This window comes from Podarcis muralis, chromosome 2 (genome assembly GCF_964188315.1).
Source record: "Podarcis muralis chromosome 2, rPodMur119.hap1.1, whole genome shotgun sequence".
Taxonomy (NCBI): domain Eukaryota; kingdom Metazoa; phylum Chordata; class Lepidosauria; order Squamata; family Lacertidae; genus Podarcis; species Podarcis muralis.
In genome coordinates this window covers 74,121,296-74,144,767 of record NC_135656.1, presented here as the reverse complement: position 1 = coordinate 74,144,767, position 23,472 = coordinate 74,121,296, and the positions used below count along the sequence as shown (strand labels likewise).

General features: G+C 44.1%; 2 protein-coding genes across 3 annotated transcripts in view; both read left to right on the top strand.

Annotated features, from left to right (window-relative positions):
- Positions 1 to 1,810: 1,810 nt before the first annotated feature.
- On the top strand, positions 1,811 to 13,327 carry ALAS1 (5'-aminolevulinate synthase 1). The gene is made up of 11 exons (XM_028718765.2): positions 1,811 to 1,967; positions 3,384 to 3,607; positions 5,566 to 5,781; positions 6,637 to 6,789; positions 6,888 to 7,110; positions 7,586 to 7,770; positions 9,126 to 9,305; positions 9,401 to 9,565; positions 10,608 to 10,876; positions 11,530 to 11,692; positions 13,027 to 13,327. The coding sequence occupies exons 2-11, from the start codon at positions 3,409 to 3,411 to the stop codon at positions 13,185 to 13,187; spliced, it is 1,914 nt and encodes a 637-aa protein (XP_028574598.2). The 5' UTR covers positions 1,811 to 1,967; positions 3,384 to 3,408; the 3' UTR covers positions 13,188 to 13,327.
- A 9,689-nt stretch (positions 13,328 to 23,016) lies between these two features.
- Positions 23,017 to 23,472, top strand: part of LOC114591580 (hyaluronidase-4-like) — a 37,139-nt gene continuing 36,683 nt past the window's right edge. Inside the window, exon 1 of one of the 2 annotated variants that reach the window (XM_028718762.2) lies at positions 23,017 to 23,156. In XM_028718762.2, coding sequence (XP_028574595.2) covers positions 23,122 to 23,156 — 35 coding nt within the window. In that variant the 5' untranslated portion in view covers positions 23,017 to 23,121. The remainder of the gene's footprint in view (positions 23,157 to 23,472) is intronic. The other variant, XM_077924786.1, reaches the window with a different exon arrangement.

The window sequence follows — 23,472 nt, the reverse complement described above, 5'->3', positions numbered from 1 at the left end:
CCAATTAAATAAATTAAATGGATCTCCCCCTTCAGCTTTGTTTGTTAAATCCAGCACAAGCAGAAAAGGTATTTAGGCTTTGTCCTTTCATGTTTGTCTAGAGAAGAGTTCCCCAACTGACACACACAGCTCCTCTCTAAGATGTGCCCTTGATGTTTGAACCTGGTGTACAGACGCACTTGGCTGACATTTAAAGGCCATGCCTGAAGAAATTAGAAAAGGCAGGCCTCTGAGATATACAGAGCCCAAGCCATTAAGGGATTTATTCACCAGTACAAGCACTCTGAATTGTTATCAGACAGTAAAGGAGCCAATACATATGCTTAAGCACTGGAGCAAGATGCTCTTCACAGCTCATCCCTCTCAGTAAACAAGCTTTTGCAGTACAGTATAACAATGAAGATTTCAGCAGCCTTCAAGGACTGCTCCATTTGCAGCATCAGACCAACTCTGGAATGGGCAAAACCATAATTAAGAGAATGTTCCCTATAAATAGATGCCTTTCCTTCTCCACTGAACTGAAGCTCAGTTAAGCAAAATCTGATAATATCCAATTCAGTGGGCAAGATTGGATTGATTCCTGGGGGAATTAATCGGTACACAGTATGATCAAAATACAGGTCAAATGCAAGTGTGGATGTGCCCGTAGCACACAATTCCCACAACTTTGTCCCCGATATTAGAGAGCAGGACTTTCAGACTACAGAAGGTGGGAGCTTCCCAACATCGCTCTACATGCTAATGATTATTTTGTTAAATGTGTTAAGCTAAACTAATCGGAAATAGCTTCCAGATATTTAATGGGCTTAGGATTGTATTTATGTTAACTGATAAAATAATGTGTTTAATACTATAAGGAGAAGATTTAAAGATGTTAATGTTCAATTTAAAGTGTATAAAAACTGGGTTTTGGAAAACCGTTATAAGGATTTGCAATGAAATTCAACTAAGGGGAAATGAGGAAGTCACTTTACAAAGTTAATAACTGTTATTTTTAATAAGGTTATGGTTTATGTTATGTTTGTTGTTTTGTGTTTTTGTTTGTCGTTAATATTGTAAAAATCAATAATTTTTTTGGAAAAAAACAAAAACATCGCTCTACATGCTGGGCCAAGCTTGACTCAAGCAGCCACCATGCCAAACAGGAGTCCCTTGCCTGTTCCTAATAGGCACAAGAAAGGGCTTCTCTACACTTTCCTCTGCTCTTTCCAGGCACTGCCCCTGCTTTAAAACTCTGTGTCTGATGATCTCTCCCCCCCCCCCAAAGCTTTCCTTGTGAAAACCTGTTCTTTAAAGCTGAATTGGAGCAAACAGCAATCTGTGGAAAACCCAACTGACATTTGATCTGATTGAGTGCTAAAGAGCAGGTTTTTGCAGGGCAAGAGGTTAAAGTGCCTGTAAAGAGAAAGAGTGGGGTAAAAGGTAAGTGTGCATAAATACTAGGGCAGCAATCACAGGTGGAGTTGGACAGCATGTTTGTGTGTGTCCTTAGGGGTTGCTTTTATCTCTCTTAAGGAAAAACACTTTCCACATATAACTGGGTCATAAAGTAGAAACTGAAGGTGGGTGGGAGAGATGGTCCTTATCGAGTTCTGTGATTCTATGCAATTAAAACAAGGCACTTCTCCGCAGCCGCAGCCGGGAGACATAGAACCATCTCGACTCTCTCCCTCCCCGCAAATAAACCCGGGAAAGGAACAGACGAGCGCGACGAGGATTTAAGCGGCTGAGGGACAGACTACGCCCCCTCGCGAGGAGGGCGAGTTGCCAATCCCGGCGCATGCGCGGCGGCAGGGCTCTTGTGGCGGCGGCGGGAGGGGGGGATTGCCGCGGGAGAGGCGTCTTCGGGTGCGCGTGCGCGGTGGTGCCCCTTTGCTTTCGACTATATAGGCGGCGGCGGCCGGAGCTGGGTTGACACTGAGCGGAAAGAGCTGGAAGGCGAGGGTTGGAGGGACGCTAATTGACGGGTAAGAGACCGGGGGGGGGGGGGGGAGGGCGGCGGATAGGATGGCGGCGGGGGGCGCGTGAGGGAAGGAGGGAGGCCCGGTTTCCTTCGAAAGCGGCGCTTAGCCCTCGCTTGCTCGTGTCCGAGGCGGCGGCGGCGGCCCAGCCGGTACTTCTTCGCTCCTGACCTTGTCCGGCCTCGGATGGACGGAGCTGTCCGGGGCAGGGGAAGCGGGTGGCCGCTCGGGGCGCCCTTGGCCGCCGAGTCTGGGCGGGATGCGGAGGGGCTTCTCCGCCCCTGGGCGAAAGGGGCCGGGAGGGAGATCTTCGTCCCCAGAAGGGGAGAGGGAAAGCGGGGGGGGGGGTGGTCCTCCTCCTCCTCTTCTTCCTCCTCGTCCCGATCCCTCTGTGCCCATCGCTTCGTTTCCACCGTGCGCCAGGGGAGACACGGCCCTCCTTCACTGGCAGGCTTTCGATCGGCCACAGCGGAGTCTTCCCTTCGGTCCCCCGCAAAAGAATCCGAGACGAGGAGGAAGAAGTGGTCGGGTTGGGGCGATCTCGTTCAGCCCTCGGGGATGGAGCCTCCCTAGATCTGCCCGTGTCAGTTGTCTTAGGAGACTTGGATGGGGGTTTCCGACAAGTTCCGCGTCCTCTCCACAAACGTCCCTCACTCACAACAATAAATTGTCCTTGCAGACAGAAGTGTTGGCGGGGTGGGGCGAGGTCTTGCAGGTTGGCGAGTTCATTGTGGCATATTCTTAGGTGGGCTAAAGCTCGCTTCACTGAACCCATGAAATATTGCCTGTCCAAATACTGGCATCTAGCGTTATCTGTCATTTTGGGCAAGCACTCAAGGCTGGCTGTAGTCCACAATGTGCTATGCCGCAATAAGTCTTTGTAAGTTTTAACATGCTGCAAGACTCTTTGCACGCAACGTTGCAACAGATCCGTAGGCTACTCTTCTGGAACTGGTGAGTCAAGATTCCTTGGACTGCCTATCCTCCCAGTTTTTCTTTCTTCCTTTTGTCAGTCAAGGGGTCATATGTGAAATTATCCACTGCTGAATTACTATGCCAGTGGTTCGGGTATTTTGGCCTGTAGCTCAATGCATGTGCAGCTATTTAATCTTTGGTGGCGCTATGTTTTTGTTTTCTGTTGTTTGCTTTTGCTTAAAGGTTGCTTCATGTAAACATCTTGAACTGGAGGGGTGTCCTTTGTAGGACTGAACCTGCAACTGTGTGTGTAGATCATAATATGTTAACAATCTTGTGTGCATCTAAAAACTGCAAACACATCCAAAAGTCAGTAACCTATGTATGCTGGTCATCTATATGTTTGTCATATGTGAAGTGACCCCAGTAGTTCTTGAAGTCTTCTATACAGACTGTCTCTCTTGCATCTTTGTATGAGGTTAAACTACATTGTTTTGTTATTTTCAGCAAGACTTTTGAAAACTCTTGAAAAATGGAAGCTGTTGTTCGCCGCTGCCCCTTCCTGTCAAGGGTATCCCAGGCTTTCCTGCAAAAGGCTGGCAAATCCCTTCTTTTCTATGCCCAAAACTGCCCTAAAATGATGGAAGTTGTGACGAAGCCTGCTTCACGTGCCCTGAGTACTTCATCTGCTCACTGTCAGCAAACTGAAGAAACCACTTCTACTAGTGAGAGTAAGGCTCAACTTTGCAATTTTGCTATTTAATACTGCATAACTTGAAACTTTCTTGAAATGTTGTCCTTACTAAATTGAAATACAGCGGTGAGCATACTTCTGAAACCCAATGGAGTTGCAATGCCATTGGCCTGATCTTATTCATCCACAAGAGTTTTTGCAAAATACTGATAGTTAAACCTCCTAGAATTGCCTGCTTGTTTGTACCTGTTCAGCAATTTAAATTATACTACAGGACTCTGAAACTTAGGGTGAGATCTAGTAATGGCAGCCTGTGAGTGCAACAGCCATACAATTGGGGAAGGTAGGGGGACATTCTTAATGTAGTGCAATGGCCAAATCCAGCTTAGGGAAAATAGAAATGTCAAACAGAATTAACCTGTGATATCCTGTTTTATAATGTTATACTACTTCTGCATGAGTAGCAAATAGCTTGCACAACAGTGCCAACTCTCCTTGATATGGGATCTTGCCCATAGTGATTATAATAGAAGTGATGCATTACATTTTAAAATTAACTTTTTATTGGCAGTATGTTTGGAAATGGTTTATTATTTCAAGGCAGAATGATGTTAGCAAAGTTCACTTTTGAGAAAGTGGTAGGCTGACTGAACTTTGAACATCCTTTTCCCAGTTACAGAGGCCAAAGTATATTGTAACTCGCTCTCTGTACAATCTAAGAACAAGGGTGAAGAACAGTATAAAAATTATTGCATATGGCGGATGACACTGATGAAGCTTTTGCAGGGCAACCTTCCAGGGCCCACATGCCAGCAGTAGGGGGGCCAGAGACAGAACTGGGCAAAGCAACAAATGCAAATGTTACCTTTGAACAGTACCCTAGTTTCTACACACACACACACACACACACACACACACACACACAGTCTAGGCAAGCAAAAGGCATTATCAAAGTTCACATTCCAGCCATGCAGTAGTGTATGAAGTGGGACCAGTGAGGAGAATGGCCAGTGTGGCTGGTCACGGGGTGTGGTTTGCAAAGAGATTCAGGGGCCAGATAGGCTTGTGAGGCTGCATTTGCCCCTGAGCCTCAGGTTCCTCATTCCTGATTTAGGGCCATCTTAAATGGCAAATGACCTGGCACCACAGTTTTGCCTTTTTTGAACTTTGCTTTTGTTGCTTAAAATATCTTTAATCACAGGCTTTCTACATGCTGTTGAAATATGTTTTCATCACTGCATCAGGAAGTGCTAACTAAAGGCAAGAGCCTGGCAGGAGAAATTTCAGGAAGCAAGAACTTAGGAAATACTAACTGTACAAATCTATGTTTTTCATTAGAAGAAAATCCCACTTAATTAAATGAGGTGTACAACCCTTCAAAGTGTGCATAGGACTGCAGTCTAAGGCTTTTATCCTATATACTGTAACTTAGAAGTAAATCCCATGGATTCAGTTGGATTTCCTTTTAAGTAAATGTACATAAGAGTGTGCTGCTGGTTCTCTTGAACACTTGTCAGTTAAAACTATATGTTACACACTGTTATTGTGAGGCATAGCCCTGATTTTTAAAATGATTCTACAAAAGCAGACTTCTCATTAATGAAAGAAAACTGTTGTGTGTTCAAATATACTGTATGTCAAAACTAATAATGGGACTGATGTAACGATTCATCCATTTCTTCTTTGCACAATACTGGTCCGTTTTTTAGTGTTCCCCTCTGAGTATAGTGTTCCCCTTTAGTTTTCTGAGTATAGTTTGATATGTTGCTGGGCAGGGGGGAGAGTGTAGTGTTTCCGCTCTCTGAGTATTTTTTCAGTTTGGTTAGTTAAACAGCACTTCTGAATGAAAATGTTTTCAATCCTTACAGTATCTGGATAATATTTAAGGTATTACACATAAAATATATTTTAAGACGCATACAACTAGCACCCCTATCAAAATGAGTACCTCAGATACCTTTGTTGCATACTAAACACTTTATTCTTTTATTCAAGAGGCCAAAAATTCACTAGATGTGGCCCAACGAAACATAAGCAGATCCCAACTTCCATTGAGCCACCCACCTGCCGCTAGCCAGAGTGCTAGCCAAGCCACTGTGACTAAATGCCCATTCTTGGCAGCTCAGATGAACGAAGGGAACAGCAGTGTTTTCCGCAAAGCTAGCCTGGAACTCCAGGAGGATGTGGAAGAAATGCAAGCAGTAAGAAAAGGTATCACCTCTTCTGAATATTTGGAGGTTTAATAAAATTTGGTTCTAATCATGCTAGGTAGATTTTAAAGAGAGGAGACAAAACTGAACAAAGTTTAGTCCAAGTTTCTCAAGCTCTTTAAATTGTGTAGCTCTTGCAGAATCCACATGTTGCACATCCATTGGCTTGGGTTTTTCTATCTGCTTTATTTACAGTTAGTTGTTGGTGTAATAACAATGATCATAGTTCTGAAACCTGTCTGAGCCAAAGATCTCTCTTTCTAATGGTGGTGTTTCCTGTAAGTACAGTTATGAAATAGAGGAAACCACTTTGGGACAGTTAATTCACATGCTGCTATAAATGCGCTGTAAAATAACAGACTTTCACTTGCCTCTGCTCTGAAAGCATGGCTACTTTTAGGGAAACACTAATTGATTCTCAGTGACTTGGACTTTGAATTGGCCACAATACAAGGAAGAAAGCAAGTGGACACCAGTGTAGTGCTAAGCAGTTCATGTATAACTATAAACTTTTGTTGTCTAGTTAGCTAGAGTAGATTCATGCAGCTGTGTTTTATTGCTTGGATTTTTGGGGGGAAATGTGGGATAGTCCTGAGTTTGAAAATAACTAACACACATAAAACTGGGAAGATACCTATCATGAAATGAATGGTAGAGGGCTGAGAAACAGTTATCCCCTATGTGAATCCCCAGCACTGCCAGGACTTATTCTGAAGAAAAAAAGTACTTGTAATCACTAAATATACTACTTCATTCAGTTACAGTATCATTTTTTTTAAACAACTGCATTATTTATACATGAAATTTAATTTGAGCTGTCCAATCACTAATTTTCTTATGTCACCTTGCTATGTAGAATTTGCCAAAACACCAGAAAGTACTGTTGCGGTAAACACTAAGATGGATGGGGGAAAGCCAAATGATGGCTTGCTGAAGAAATTCCAAGATATGATGTTGAAACAGAGACCAGAAAGGGTGTCTCATCTGCTTCAGGAGAACTTACCGAAATGTGAGGCACAGTCTTGTTTAACTTGATGGAAATCAAAAGCTTGTATAAACTTTGTTGGTTGTTCTAGCTGCTTACATGTGCATGCCTTCCTCTTCTAGCTGTTTCTACTTTCCAGTATGATCAGTTCTTTGAGAAAAAAATTGATGAGAAAAGAAAAGATCATACATACCGTGTGTTCAAAACTGTGAACCGAAGAGCCCAGGTTTTTCCCATGGCAGATGACTATTCAGAATCCCATAGCAGCAAGAAAGAGGTGTCTGTCTGGTGCAGCAATGATTATCTTGGGATGAGTCGTCATCCTAGAGTTTGTGGAGCTGTTATGTAAGTGGTTTTTAATTGACAATAAAATGTTGACTAATTACACTGTGTCTTTTAGAAGCCTACCCAACACCATTGTTGGTTACAAGCAAATTATTAAGTTATAGATCCTCTGTGGTTATTAGGGGACCTTTTGTCACTGTCTCTTCTTTGTAATGATCCACCCACCTGCATCATATATCCACATGACACCAAACTGGTTTTAAAAGATTAAATGGAGTTCCACTGTATTTCTTAATACAGAATGCTTCTCCTCTAATTACCACAAGTAGTTTGCTTATAATGAAGAATGTTTTTTTTAAAAATCTCAAGCTGTTAACCTATGAGATTCCCCCCAAAATTATCCTAGTTTGTGCTTGGCTTTATCACTCAGGCCAACTATTTAAAACTCCCCTGCACGAATGGGAATGCAACTTATTTGCGAATGTGAGATTGCTTCAAGTTGTGTTTAATGACCCTGTTGGAACCTTCCTCACAGGGAAACACTGAAACAGCATGGTGCGGGAGCAGGAGGCACCAGGAATATATCAGGAACCAGTAAATTCCATGTTGATCTTGAGAAAGAATTGGCTGATCTCCATGGAAAAGATGCTGCTCTGTTGTTCTCTTCTTGCTTTGTAGCAAATGATTCAACACTCTTCACACTAGCCAAAATGTTGCCAGGTAAATCTAACATGAATATGCTGTTCTCCTGTACCTTGAAGGAATTGCTAAAAAAATATATTCCATGGTACATTTATTTCAAATACTGTAAAACACCAAATTGCACCAAGATTGCCCCAGATTAATTCAATACAAACATTTAAACTAGCTTGGAATTGAATGTGGCTAGCAGTTTTATCAATCCAGCCAGGTTAAGTGCATGTTAATGGTTTTTGCTACCTCATGGAAATTGTATCAAAAGCTTTGAACTGAAAAACCCCAAACTAGATGTGTGAAGACAAAATGCAAGTACAGTACGAGCGCATAGTGTGTAGGGTTTTGTTCCAAGGATTCTGTGTAGACATGAAAATTGCTTATACCCAAACCCTTGGAGCTGCCCCGGCGGCTAGCAGGTGAGGAGGAGAGAGAATCCCTCATACTCCCATAGCCTGTGCGCTGGGCAGGCTTTGCCTCCCAAGTAAAAGCAGAAAACGTAGAAGTTCTTTTTATGCCAGGTAGCCCCAAGTGGACCCAGTGCAAAAAGAGCTTGCTCGGCACATCCCGCTTGGCACACTGCCTCTGGGAGGCTAGGGATGCTCATGGGAGAGCTTGCAGGAACTTGGATGGCCCCACAAGATCGTGTGCAAAAATCCCAAAGCTGGTGCGCTGAGCATGTATTTCCCCCCGCAGGCAAGACAGGGAGCTTAAAAGCTCTTTACGCACTGGGTAACCCCAAGCAGACCCAGCAAAAACATAACTTTTAACCTCTCCACCAGGCTTGGATTTGACTTGCACAGTTTCAGTCAGCTTGTTGAAACTTGCTCAAGTTAAATGGGTATAAGATGCGGCTGTACGGTTGCTGAATTTGAAGGTACCACTTTGGTTTTTTGTTTCTTTACATATTTTTCTGGGTATCTAATGACACTACATAATGTGTGGCCACAGCAGTACCAAGGCAACACTGGATCATTCCTGCCCTGCTCACTCACTGGATTTCCTGCTTAAAAGACTACCTTGTTCAGTGATGTTGCTTCCCTTCCAGAATCATAGAATGGGGTTCTCCTGGATTTGAGCAATAGCTGCCAGGAAAATTCCAAGAACAGAATTTGAAAATTAAGGTGACTTGCAAAAGGCAGGACCAGCTGGGTAATATCTGGGTTCAGGGTTTGAACCCGCTGCCTCCTTTCCCCCAGATACAGTAGCTTGTTTGACAGGTTCCCACAAGAATCTTATTGCTCTAGGTTTCTTTACATTCAGGTTGGGATAATCTGATCTCTCTCTAGCTGGATTAGTGAGTTGTCCTAATCCTATCCAGTTACAGATGATCAAGCTGCAATGTGGTATTTGATTGGCCTTCTCTCTCTCTCCCTCCTCAGGTTGTGAAATTTACTCGGATGCAGGAAACCACGCTTCTATGATTCAGGGGATTCGAAACAGCAGAGTGCCAAAGCACATTTTTCGCCATAACGATGTTGGCCATCTCCGAGAACTGTTGAAAAAATCAGATCCATCTACTCCCAAAATTGTTGCATTTGAAACTGTTCACTCAATGGATGGTATGCTTGCTATATCATGCTCCAGGTCCTGAAAACTGGGAAGACATGGGTTCTGAAACGCAAGAACTTGATATATTACTATTACCTTGTTTTAGGTGCAGTCTGCCCGTTGGAAGAGCTTTGTGATGTGGCTCATGAATATGGGGCAATCACCTTTGTAGATGAAGTACATGCCGTTGGGCTGTATGGAACTCACGGTGGAGGCATTGGAGACAGAGATGGGGTCATGAACAAAATGGATATCATCTCTGGAACGCTGGGTATGTGCACACTGGTGCTGTTCATTCTAATTTTGAGTAAGAGTGACTAAGAATGAGTCATAAAACAGAATGATCATACCCTTGTAATTCCATTTGCAAGGATAATTTGTATTTGTGTTAGGTCCTCCATTCCTGCATTAAATCAGTGTATGTGAAAATGTTAGTTGTTTCAGAGTCCTCCTATCCTTACCTTGAACTTAACTCTGTAAAGTAGAACGTTCTTAATCCTGAAACCTGACATGGGAGTTGTGTAAGGAGATTTGGTAGGAACAGAAGTAGTAAATCTATGCCGTAGCAACAAGTTTTACCAGTTAAGGCTATTGCTTATTGCAATTTCAAAAGCTGCAATGAAAACAATGTACCAGTGGAAGCACTTTACCTCCATAAATTTTAAGGAACTATGAATTGGCAGTTGGTATTACATAACAACTGCAAAGTTGTACCCACCCCAGACTGCTTGCTCTTATTATGCAAGTGAAATATATGAGTACCTCCCTTTGGAGGTATTGGTTTACACAAGGTATGCTTTCTCTGTAGATAATAAGACACTGTGAAAATGCTGTTAACACAAAGTAGCAAAACTAGTAGAGAGGACTGAATATTGTGCTAATCTTCCCTAATTTTTTGGTCCTAGAAGCCCTCTTGGTGGGCCAGTTAGAATACTGCTCCTGCCACTGAAACCTGTTTGACAGTTGTTTTTAAGCGTCACCATGTGATGTCAAAATGTACTGATTCCCCAAAGATGGCTTCATGTCTGCCTTTTCAGATGTGGTCACGGGTTTTCTTTATGCACTTTCCCTGTATATGTGTGTTTGAGCGCGCACACCTTTAAGCAGCTTATTTAAAACTGGGGTGGTAGTTCTGTATTGAACATACCACCTTACTCTGTTGCATGAAGACTTAAAACAGCTCTCTTCTGTAGAAGAGGGATCAAAATACTGCATTGCTTGTTAAACATCTGCTTCTTACCAAAATTAGTGGTTAGGTATCAAAAGAACTGTATGCCAAGGATAAAATAACCTTTTGCTTGTTTTTCCTGCAGGGAAAGCCTTTGGCTGTGTAGGGGGTTACGTGGCCAGTACAAGTTCTCTGATAGACACTGTCCGTTCCTATGCTGCTGGCTTTATTTTTACAACGTCCCTGCCCCCCATGCTCTTAGCTGGCGCTCTCGAGTCTGTGAGAATCCTCAAAAGTGCAGAGGGGCAAGTCCTTCGCCGCCAACATCAACGCAATGTTAAACTCATGAGACAGATGCTGATGGATACTGGCTTCCCTGTAGTGCACTGTCCCAGTCACATCATTCCTATCAGGGTAACTATTTAAGGACTTAATCCAGTACATAAAAACCCCATTGTTCTTTTATGTCCCACAGAAATTTCATAACGAAGTCTGTATGCATTTACATTCTTTATCTTGTTGAACTCTGTATAACATGGCATCTTCCCCAATTCCCCAAGAGGCATCTTAATGGTTATGACTTCAGCAATTTCCCCCACACACTGTTTCAGTTTAAATTTATGCATAAAATGCAGATTGATGGCAACCTGCATTTCTTTGCTTTCCTGCCCAGGACCCACAGAATACAGCAATCTGACATTGATTAGGGAAGAGATTGGCATGAAGCCCAGATAGTCTGTGGAAGGAACCTGGGATGGGGATACCCTGAGGTCTCCCTGGCAAGAGAAGTGGCACAGGAGTATATCACTGGCCTTCTTGGACCACACACATGTGCTTCATTCTCCCTGCCTTTTCCGCTTCCACCCCACCCCAAAGCACTTGCCTCCTAGTTTTAGCTTGTATCTTACTGGTTAATAGTTCATGCAACTGGCAGTGTCTAAGTACAGGTCTTTGTAACTATAACTTTTGGAGTCTGGTCATGGGAACACCTAGTTGGTCCTTGGTGGTGCAAATAATGTATTTTTACAGTCTTGGAAACGTGTCTAGAAATAATCTTTCTGCCTCAGGTTTCAGATGCTGCTAAAAATACTGAGATCTGTGACAAAATGATGAGCCAGCATAGCATCTACGTCCAAGCGATAAACTACCCCACTGTGCCACGTGGGGAAGAGCTGCTACGTATTGCCCCTACCCCACATCATACACCACAAATGATGAACTATTTTATTGGTGAGTGAACAAAGACATAAAAGCACAGCAACATTTCCTAACACATTTCTGACTATAGTGCTAAAGAACTATTTGGGCACTTATTACTTGCACAATTCCAATGGTGTGTGGCAGAGAGTAGGGCTGCCATATCCACAACACCCCTTATTCTCATTAAGGTTGAAGGCTGAAACTAGGAGCCCACTCTACACTCAGACTCCCCCATGTGACTTTGAACCCTGATCATGCATGGGGAGTCTTTTATGTGGCCCTGCTGTACCCACGCATGTAACTGGAATCCCCTAAGTAATTAATGCTCAAATAGGGTTGCCCCTATAGAAAAAATGTGCTTTGTCCCTAAGGTTGAACTGTCATAAGCACGAGAAGCAGGCTGGGTGACTGCAAGTACCACTTCCTAAAATGTAAATAAACTTACACAGTACAATATATAAAACTGAATTTGAGACCAGTAAGGTTTTTTTGTGATCAAGTCAGATTGTTCTCCAAAAGTTTCTGTATCAAGGAAGCACTGTGCTGGCTTAGTTCCACTTGTTTGTACAGCTTGATATTTCTTTAATAATTATGTCAAATGATAAGGCTAAACATGGTACATCATCAGATCCTCACCCTAGCTGAGTCCTTGCCTATTAAATTGCATGAGTCTCCAACAGGCAAACTGCATCTGCGCTATGTGCAGCTTTCTTGCTTCTTTAAAGAAAGCCATGAGTACATGTAGACTCCATAGCACTATGCCAGTAACACAGTACTGGGTTAGTGCCAGTAAATCTGCTATCTCTGTCCTAACACACACAAGCTTACTGAATAGTTGTTGGCATCCATCTGTCTCAAGACACCCTCTGGGGGTGAAGTCAAACTGAAGTGACCTCTTCATGGTGCAAGCCTGGGCAGTGTGTATGGAGGTCCTGGACTTCCCAGATGACAAAACCCCCTCTTGGCCTCACTGATGTGATCCAAAGGAAAGTTGAGCAATACGTTTGGCACCAGCCTGGCTGCAGGAGTTGCTGGAAGGAACTGTACAAGGCTCCATCGAACCGTTTTAGAGACTCCACGTCAGATTTGTGTAGGGTTTTGGAGGCTTCCTCCAAAAGGGAATATTGTCTAGCAGGTAACACAAGAATTGAGATTGTCTCTCCTAGTAAACCTGTAACAAAGGGCCATGAAATCTTTGAACATAACGGGGTCATTAGTGTTTTAAAATTCAAGGCTACTGTGTTAAAGAAAGCTAATAAGGATGAACCTTGTATTAGTTGTTCTGTGTCTTTATGCTACAGATTAGCAAGTGTTTGCTTTGTCTCTGCAATTACCAATAAGCCTGTTTCCTTCTTCCCTTGCAGAGAATCTGTTAGCTACTTGGAAGGAAGTTGGCCTGCAGCTGAAGCCACACTCCTCTGCTGAATGCAACTTCTGCAGGCGACCCCTTCACTTTGAAGTAATGAGTGAAAGGGAAAGATCCTACTTCAGTGGAATGAGCAAACTTGTGTCAGCGACTGCATAAAGCAAACTATAGTCCTATCTATGTCTAGTTGTCTAGTGTTCAAATGTTCACTGTAGCCTCTTTCCTGCATATGACATGCATTTTATTCCGTAGCTTAAGAACAGAATTCCTGAAAATAAATTTTCAGATGGTGTATACTAGTTCTGTATTTTATGGTAGTGTTTTCTTTTCCCATCCTCCAATTATAATCATTGCAGATATAACAGATAGCATGTTCAGATAGCAGTAGAAACAAGCTGGGGTCCTGTTAATGAGTAACTCATCTAGTCTTTCAGTTGTGCTAACAAATTGCCTTAACAGACTAGGCTAGATGTTACTAAGCTGGCGAGGTTCTGAACCTGGGTATTCTTTCTGCCTGTGCCAGGCCCTCTAATACCAAGAAATCTAAAAGCCAATAGGAAAGAGATGTTATCCTTTATGTAGGTTTAAGAATTTTTGGGGTGTTGGGGAATCAGTAGGTTGCATACTTGTTCTCCAGTGCCATGCATCTACCTAAAATGAAAGACTTGAACCAGTATTTGCTCAGGAAGAAATGCAGATTGGGGGGGGGGGGGGAGTACCATAAATGCAGAAAGAAATAGCACACGTGTAATATCACTTGGGGTAGAGAGGAAATTTTATCACAGCTAGTGGAGTTTGTCCCCAGACTGTTTTCAAGTCCCAGAACTCCAAAAATGGATTTGGGGAAGGAATAATGTATAGACACCCAGGAGTAGAGGGGATATGATGAAGCCGCTTTCCATGCACAAAGCAAGGTTTTCCTGCAGCTTTTAGTAATTTTATATCTAGTACTTCAGCCTCCCCCAAACAGATGTTGTCTCAGCTGGGGAAAAAATGCTAGATTTTACATAGGTGTGCACATACCAGCATCTATATAAAAGTGAGGATGTTGGGGTTGTCAAATGCATGAATTGAGTGAACCATAAATTCTGTGAGGCCTTTCCTCAAAAGTGTAAGAGAGACAGTGGGATAAGTTAGAGAAACTTAGATGATTGTGTTCTCTCTCTCTCTCTCTCTCTCTCTCTCTCTCTCACACACACACACACACACACACACACAACACGTAGGTATGATTATTTACAAAAAAAAAGTTTCCAAAGTAATCGGACCTTGAGAAAGGAGTAGGGGAGAAGTGCAACTCCACATACCATGTTCAGAATGACTGTTCACTTCCTGTTTCAAATAAAGGCAATGGTCTCTAGTGGACTGAGAGAAGCAAATAGCACTCTCAAATTACTGGAGGTAAGAGTTATGAACACACAAATCCCTTTCAAGCCAATAGAGACATAGCTAAGGATTTGGTATGTTTGAATAACTAAAAATTGCATAACAGTAGTTGAAAAGGAATTAGTAAAGGGTGTGTCAAATCTATTTAGTAGGAAAAAGCATTCCAACCACACATTGTCTACTTGTATGCTGATAATTACGCATATATTTGACCCAGTGCTCAAGGGTTGGGGGTGGAATCAGTGGGGACATGCAGGTGGAGCTGGCACCCACAGCCCCCCTCCTCTCTCTGCCCCCACCTTTATTCCCCCAGGTGTTCTTTTGAGAACCTGGATAAGATTATAGTCAGACTATAAACCCTATTATCCATTGCTTGGCTAATTTCCCAGCTCTATGACTGCTTCAACAGCTCAAGTTTTCAAACATACTTACCATCAAGAGTCATTCATTATCTGCATTCCCAAATCAAATTCCTAAGTGGAGGGTGGATAGTGGTTAGCAACTATTAGGACTCATATTCCTCCCCACCCCCCGCACATATTTGAATTCAAGTCAAAAAAGATGCTAGCAGCTGTTTTATAAAACCTGGGCGGATTGGTCTGAATCCAATAAACCAGATGTTATTTTAACCTTTTGTGTTTTGCCTTGGAAAAAGGAAAATCCTGTGAGAAATTAAGCTTCTGTGTTCTGAGGGAAGATTTCTAATGACATTTCTAATGCCAACTTTCCAGTGAGCTCAGAACTAAGCATTGTTTGAGCTTTATAGTGATCCTGTGAGGCAGCTTGTCTAAGGGCCATTGTGCCCTCCAGTCACGAAATGTGAGTGATAAATAGAAGGCCAAAGGACACCTGTGCTCCTTTCTTGCATTCAGTTTTCTCTGTGCTTACGAAATACAATTTGGCAATATGTCTGACCCCAGATATCAATGGTGAAAGGCCAGCGACAGCCCTGCCATTAGTGAGGCAGCCCGTTTGGGGTGTCATGAAAGGCCTGCACATTAGTAGTGATTTAACGTATTGCTTTATTCTTACTTCCTAGGCAAGATGCTTGTGGGATTTTTCTAATTCAAGCATCAAAGTAACTTGGTCAGCTTTGGGTACTATGCACCTTGCTTGGGGGAAAAGGGGCAACCATTTGCCATCCCATCTCGGGCAGAAAAATGTCTCGGGCCAGCCCTGTTAAAGGCACTCCTGAATCCAGTTTGGAAACCATGCTGATTTCAAGCACGTGGTCTTGTCTATGGCATAGAGAAGACCCTCTTCAGCTGTGTTGCTCTGCAGCTCAGTACCATAAAGGCAAAAAAGACCACATCAACAAGGCCACAGAGTAGGTTTGTGTGCAGTATCTTATATTTCAGAGTACTGCAAACACTGGTCCCTATTGGTTTATTGGAGTTGATAGAGAAACGGAACGATGTTTTGGCCTGACCACTGAGGATTCTGCATAGGACCCCTGAGAATACTATTCTGGCAAACGCTGAACTTAGGAAGCCAGGTAACACCCACCCCAGGGAAACACGCCCCAGTATATGTATTGACAGCATGAGCCATATTTTCCTGTTAACAAAGGAACTACAGTCTCAACTAAACCCCCTCCTGCCAGTGTCAAGCTTCGTGGGAAGAGGGGAACTGAGGGAGCGTGTTTTGCAGACCTGCAACATCCTTTGTGAGAATATTTCTTCAGACCTGCACTCTTTAAACTTCTCTTCTGATGAAAAAGAAAAGAGCAGCTAAAACAGTTTAGATTTGTGTTCGCTATATACCGGTAACCAGGCAGATGAAGGTAGAAATTAGAAGCCTGCTGTTGCATTCCTAACATGTGTGGTGCTCCTGTCTTGCTTATGGTATATTATTTGCACTGCACCTGCCATTGGAAATTGATTGGTTCCAGAACACAAATCACTTGTCGTTCCTCATTACTAGATAAGGCACTGAAACCTACATTATTGCAGATTACAATGGAATCTGCATCTCACAGCTGCTATAATAATAATAATAATAATAATAATAATAATAATAATAATAATTGTTTGTGTGTTCTTGTTCAGAACAGTCAAACAAAGATGGGAAGGGCAGATGACAACTCTGACCCCATTGCCACCCTTGCCCTCCCTGATCTTTCTGTCATAGTAGCACCAGAAGCTGCTTCTCTTCAGGAGAGGGCCTGGAATCTGGACAGCTGCCATGGTCTTCAACAGGCCCGGCCCAAGGCATCCTCCACATTTCAGATATCAAAGCCGACCAGACTGTCACATGAATCTTACTTCGACACCGGCAATGGGCAGCATCCTCCGCTGCCCAGTAGTCTCACTTAGGGGCAGATCATGTGGCGCACGGTTCCTCCGCTCCTCAGCATCTGCTGCTATCTCACTCTGCCTAATAGTAGAGCTGGCCCTGCTCTTCATTGATTTCTCATTTTCTCCTTAGGCGGCAGTGACTGCGCGCATATCAAGTGATCCTCTCACTCCTAAACTGCTTTAAAAGCGTGAAGAGTCTCACCCCTTTCTGGTCTCTTCACCCACCCAACCCACATTTTCTCTCAAAAATATTTTGTTTTTCTCCTTCCACTCCGCTTCTGCTTCAGCATGGACAGAGGACAGAAACTGCCCACACTCCACCCCTAGATGACAACTGAGGAGAAAAGAAAGGGGAAGGAAGCACCTGCTCTCTCACACTCTGGCTGCTACTACTACTAGGTGGCTGTTCCAGGGAGGGTTGCATGAGCCCAAAACTTTCTGTTATCCCTTGGTTGGGCAACAGCACCAATAAAATAATAAAATCAGAAATGCATCACATTGGCCAGCCTAGCGTATGTTCCCACTTACGATCTTGCTTGACTCAGGGTTGACCCTATCGTTAGGTCAAATGGCACAGCCATCTCAGGCAGCTGATGCTGAGCAACTTAGAGCAGAATGGGATGTTATGTAGTCTGCTGAACTCAGGTATGATGTAGTCTGCTGAACTCAGGTTCAGCTAGTCTGCTGAACTCAGGTATGATGGAGGTGCTGCCCATAACCTGTGCCAGAGTAAAGTTCAGCTGCAGTCTTGTCAACTTCTATACATGGAATAAGGAGAGAATCTTGCCTTTTGCCTCAGGCAGCATAATGTCTTAGGCCGGCCTTGCTTAGACTTCTTGTTACCATGCAATGAAGTACATTTAAGAATTTGAGGGCTGCAGAAGAGGCTACAGCCCTCCTCAAAATTTGTTGGGAGGTGGCTGAGCGCCCCCAGGAATAATCAGGGAAAGAAGACTGTTGTTGCAGTCAGGGTTTAAGTGATGCTCTGTAATGTTATTTTAGTTGTACTCCAATCAGTTACAAGGAACATGATGCCATTCTTTCCTTCTGCCAATTAGGCCGTTCAAATTGACTCAGAATATTAGTTAGCCATTTATTTGATTTATAACCCCTACTGTCCCAGGGACAAGTGACGTGTTTATAATTTTTTTAAGATAGTGATGAAACCATCCCCATTTCAACCAGAGGGGTTCAACAATCCTTCTTCCCAGGCAGCTCTGGAAAATGTAGCTGTGTGAGGGGAATTGGGGTCTCCTAACAACTCTCAACACTCCGAACAAACTACAGCTCCCAGAATTCTTTGAGGGGAACCATGACTGTTCAAAGTGGTATCATACTGCTTTAAATGTCTGGTGTAAATGTGGCCCTAAGTTAGTCATGCTTCTTAACCATGTGGGTGCATTGAGGAAGACTGCAACACTATGTTGTAAGAAGTGAGCTTCTCTCTTCATTACATATTTGAAACGTGCAAATGTTTGGAATATGGTTACACTGATGAGGCTGTACCTGCAAGTCACTTATCTGATATACAAAACAGATAGATATTCCATTTCATAAATGAAAATTCCCCTAGTGGTCATTGAGATAGCTTGATTTATCAAGAAACCACTCTTTTGCTGCTTCTTTTCTTCACAGCTTTTGCCAAAATAAAAAAATATTTTTAAAGTTCACAAAACTTAAAAGCACAAGCATCATGCCTAACGCATACAATTTCTACAGAACGTTGTTAAAAAAACAAGAACCGACGATGTTATTCTCTCTATTGCACATTGAGCAAATACCCCAACAAAATATATTAGAAAAAAATGAACTGCAGTGTAAAAACCAGACTAGCACACTTTTGCAGCCTTTTCCCAACAAATAGAATAGAATAGAATAGAATAGAATAGAATAGATTCTTTATTGTCATTACACAAGTGCAACATTGCACAAGTGCAACGAAATTGGATGCCATCCCTTAAAAACAACAAAAGCAAAACAACAACAACAACCAAACAAACCACATTCCAGCCACACCCACACCAACACCCATCAAACTCCCAGGTCACACTATCGAGTTACAGCATTCAAAAAGGCCACAGCTCTTGGATAGAAACTGTTTTTCAGTCTATTTGTCCTTGACTTGATGTTTCTATATCTCCTGCCAGAAGGCAGTAGTGCAAACAGACTGTGTCCCGGGTGAGATGAATCCTGCAGGATGTTTTTTGCTTTCCTAAGACAACGGGAACCGTACAGTTCTTCCAAAGATGGGAGAGGATGACCAATAATCCTTTGGGCTGTGGTTATGACCTTCTGGAGCACCTTCCTCTCCCTAGCTGTACAACTGGAGAACCAAGCACAAATACAGTATGTAAGAATGCTCTCTATGGAGCCTCGGTAGAAGGACACCAGCAGTCTCTCACTCAGATTGTTCTTCTTCAAAAGTCTGAGGAAATAAATTCTCTGCTGGGCCTTCTTCACCAGAGCAGTGGTATTTGCGCTCCAAGTCATGCCCTGATCGATAGTTACTCCCAAAAACCTGAATTCTGCCACCCTCTCCACCCGTTCCCCGTTGATATACAAGGGCTGAATGTCCGCCTTTTTTTTCCTGTAATCCACCACCAATTCCTTGGTCTTAGCCGTATTAAGAGCCAGATTGTTCTCTCCACACCAAACACAGAGCCGCTCCACCTCGTCCCGATAGGCGGACTCATCCCCTCCTGAAATGAGCCCTACCACCGTAGTGTCATCAGCAAACTTGATGATTTTGTTGCTGGAATAGATGGCTGTACAGTCATACGTATAGAGAGCATAGAGCAGGGGACTCAACACACAACCCTGTGGTGAGCCGGTGTTAAGGCTAAGGGCTGTGGACATGTGTGACCCTACTCTAACCCTCTGAGAACGTTCTGACAAAAAAATCAAGCCATTTCCACACATAAGGGCATCACTTTATTTGGCACACATGTTCCGTCATTTGACATACATTTAAGGTGAACAGGACACTGCCCCAGCAACCTCAGTCTACCCTTTGCCAATCTCACCCGCCAGTCTTCTTACTTAAAACCCATCCTTGCGGGGGGGGGGAGCACTGGCTGTGAGCTTTCTCATTCTCCTTAATCTCAGTCCTCCTGTCCTTGTAGAACTCAGCAAGGAAGATGATGGGATAAAGGTAGAATTAGTTGGCTCTGCCTCTCAATGACTCTGGCTCCACCTACTGTTGGTTTCTCTGCCTTGCACCCTACTAGTCCCCATGGGCTGCAGTCAAACAAATACAGCTGTCTTTTGACTATAAGTCACCTGGCTGCAACTGTTTCATCGGAGGGATGAGAAGGAAAGCAAGACTATTCAGAAAGTCATTTCCCCCCTGTTCTTTATGCATTTGGACACCTCTTAAGATATCTTAACCAGATTCTGTGTGATAGTTCCTGAGCTCAAGAAGCAGGTTTTCATCTATTTTGGGGCACAATTGGACACTACAGTGGTACCTCAGGTTACATACACTTCAGGTTACATGCGCTTCAGGTTACAGACTCCGCTAACCCAGAAATATTACCTCAGGTTAAGAACTTTGCTTCAGGATGAGAACAGAAATGGTGTGGCGGCAGTGGGTTGCCCCATTAGCTAAAGTGGTGCTTCAGGTTAAGAACAGTTTCAGGTTAAGAACGGACCTCCGGAACGAATTAAGTACGTAACCAGAGGTACCACTGTATTGTGAATCAAGATACTGGACTGAAACTTTCTAAACTGCACTGATTTTGTTGTTTCTTAGAATACCTGAGCAATGCTGGGCATAAGGCTGCTCATTGCTTATAAAACAATACTGGAGTAAGCTGTTCCACAAAGCAGCTTGTTAGTTATTTCCCCCAAATTGTCTATTAATTCTCAACAAGGCAAATACTAAGTGCTTAAGGGAAGGGTTGCCCAAGTTCCCGAGGCATAAGCACTTTGGAGAAACTCCCTAAACTGAAGGTCTAACCCTGTGGGAAACTGATAAGGAGGTACGCTGTCTTTGCATTCCTTTGCCTTTGTCTATTTCTTTGTCTCAACAAAGAAAAAAGAAACGTTTTCTTGCAAAACATGGGATTATTATTCATTTTAGTAAACTATGGAGAAGCATAATTGCCCTTTTACTCATGGCTGAGGAAATCTTAATAATTTGCATAGCAATTCTGTTGCCATGGCTACACCAGAGTTCCCTGCAGCCAGCCTGTGTAAAGCGGGGAAAGGCAGAGCACATTCCTAAGCTTCCGTTTCCACACTCCTGATATGCAGACAGGCCTAAGGTTCATTACAGCCTTATAAAAGCAGAGTGGCACAGTGGCTGAAGTGCCTAGATGTGGATGCGGGGGAAACTAAGGTTCAAATTTCTGCTCAGCTGTTGAGGCAGAGCAGGTGGCTTGGGCAAGTTACTACCACTCAATATAAGCCACCTCACAGGGTCCATTGGGAGGATAAAATACTTCTCACAGTTTTCGTGAGAGAGAATATAACTATACCAAGCATGAGAGTATAACTATACCAAGCAAATGACCAATGCTCCTAAATTGTGTTTTTGCGACAATTTATTTCTGATAAAATGATCTGGCCCACAAGAGCCTTAAAGCGATGATGTGGACTATGGCATGTGCAAGCTTCTGCCATAATAAATTTGTTAGGTGCACCAAGACCTAGTTGTTGCTGTTATTTATGCTACCACAGGCTAACATGTGGCTACCCTTCTGGCTTTACCGTTCAGGTAAAGGTAAAGGTAAAGGGACCCCTGACCATTAGGTCCAGTCATCTCGCTTTACTGGCCAAGGGAGCCGGCATACAGCTTCCGGGTCATGTGGCCAGCATGACTAAGCCGCTTCTGGCGAACCAGAGCAGCGCACGGAAACGCCGTTTACCTTCCCGCTGGAACGGTACCTATTTATCTACTTGCACTTCATGCTTTCATACTGCTAGGTTGGCAGGAACAGGGACCGAGCAACGGGAGCTCACTCCGTGACGGGGATTCGAACTGCCAACCTTCTGATTGGCAAGCCCTAGGCTCTGTGGTTTAACCCACAGCGCCACCCGCATCCCTGCATGCTAAAGTTCACATTTACCATAAGATGACTGTCCTGAAATAAGGGCAACTGTCTTCAGAGCAGTCCTGTCAAAAGTAACTGACCCCGATATAAAATTACTGTATAACAAAATGTTTCATAATTTATAAAGGGCTGTGACACGACATATCAGCAGGTGGCGCTGCAGAATCACAATGTTTAGGACTCTCAAGACCATTGATACTTTTCATTTTGAGCAGCTGAAACAAAAGTCCTTTGAACTGCTCTAATATTAACCCAGTATTGTCCCTCTACTGTAACTGGTGGCTGCTTCTTGGGGGCTCAGGAAGGGAATCTTTCTCTTCATTGGATGTGCTATGGGTTGAACCTAAGACCTTGTGAATGAAAAGCTTACACTCTGTCCCTGAGCTATGATTCAACAACTGCTTTCATTCATGTTCTTTCTGATACTTCACACTGGTTCAGGTGTGCCTGGGTGTGCGAGGCTCCCCACCCCATTTTCTAGTATGGGGTTGTTCCCTGGATTCACGTAAAACACAGGTAGCTCCATCAAGCTAGAATTCCCCCTGCGTCTTCTGTTCTCCTGGTGTCTTAGGAGGGTGCCAAATGCCCTATGGTGGGTGCAACTGCTAGCGGTTGCTGTGGCTGAGTGGCCAGTAAGCGGTTTGGCTGTGTTTACAATGCGGGCCCGAGTCTCAGGGACTCTTATCTCGTTTACCCCTGAGTTGACCTTTCCCCCCAGGGAAGCAAAAGGTGAGTGTTGCCCCCCTCCCAGTTGCCCTGGTGGGGCTGAACTGATTCCCAGACCCGTACCATGCAATGAGTCATGGTGGGGTGTGTCAGGATACCCAGATTGTCACAACACGGTGGGCTGCTTCTGCATCCGTGTGTCATGGCTGGAGTGTTGCTGCGCTGATTCCTGGTGAGTTGGCTATGGAGCAGTTTCTTAAATTCAGGTTTGAAGCTTTCAGTGCACAACTTTCCTGGCAGGCAGCCCCATTTATTTTAGGAAGCAACCACCCCGGGCAAAAGCCATCGAGGCACCTGTAACTGCCGCCTTATTTTCCCCTTGATCTTCTTCTGCGACTGCCTCCCTCCCTTTCCCCATGTCCCACCCTCGAGTTCAGGAGCCTTTTCCTGCTTACTCAGAGATGAGTCACAGGTGAAGACATCGCTAAGCTGCTCCCAGAAGCACCAACTTCTGACGACTCCCGGGCGTGAGCGGGCAGGGTTCGCGGCCAGGTGAGGCGGTGGGCGGGGCCGGTGCTGGGTGGGCGGGGCCAGCAGGTGAGGGGCGGTCCTGTGCCCTCCTCCCCCAGGTAAGCGGCGCCGGGGGATCCGGCGGGACTCAGGCGGCGTCAGGCAGTGGTCCAGCCCTGGATGCCTGGACGGGGAGAGATGAGGACGCGGCAAAGGTACGTTTGCGTCGCGGCGTCTGCTGGGTTGGGAAGCCCAAGCCGGTCCTCTCTTCTTCCTATCTGTTGCGAGCGGAAACCTCCCCGCTCCCTTCCTCTCTCGAGTTTCTCAGTGACTCCTTTGTTTGCAAAGACTTCGGGCAATACAAATACCAGCGTCCTCTTGGGAGCTGAGTTCAAATCCAAGGGGTTGCTGTTCTACCTGTTGAAATGGGTCTCGGTGGGCTTCGAGCGTTGCTTTGTGGTGGGTCAACTTTTTGGAGACCTCTTCCTCTTCCTCCGCCTGCATTTCCACTTCCTTCCTGCCTTCTCCGGG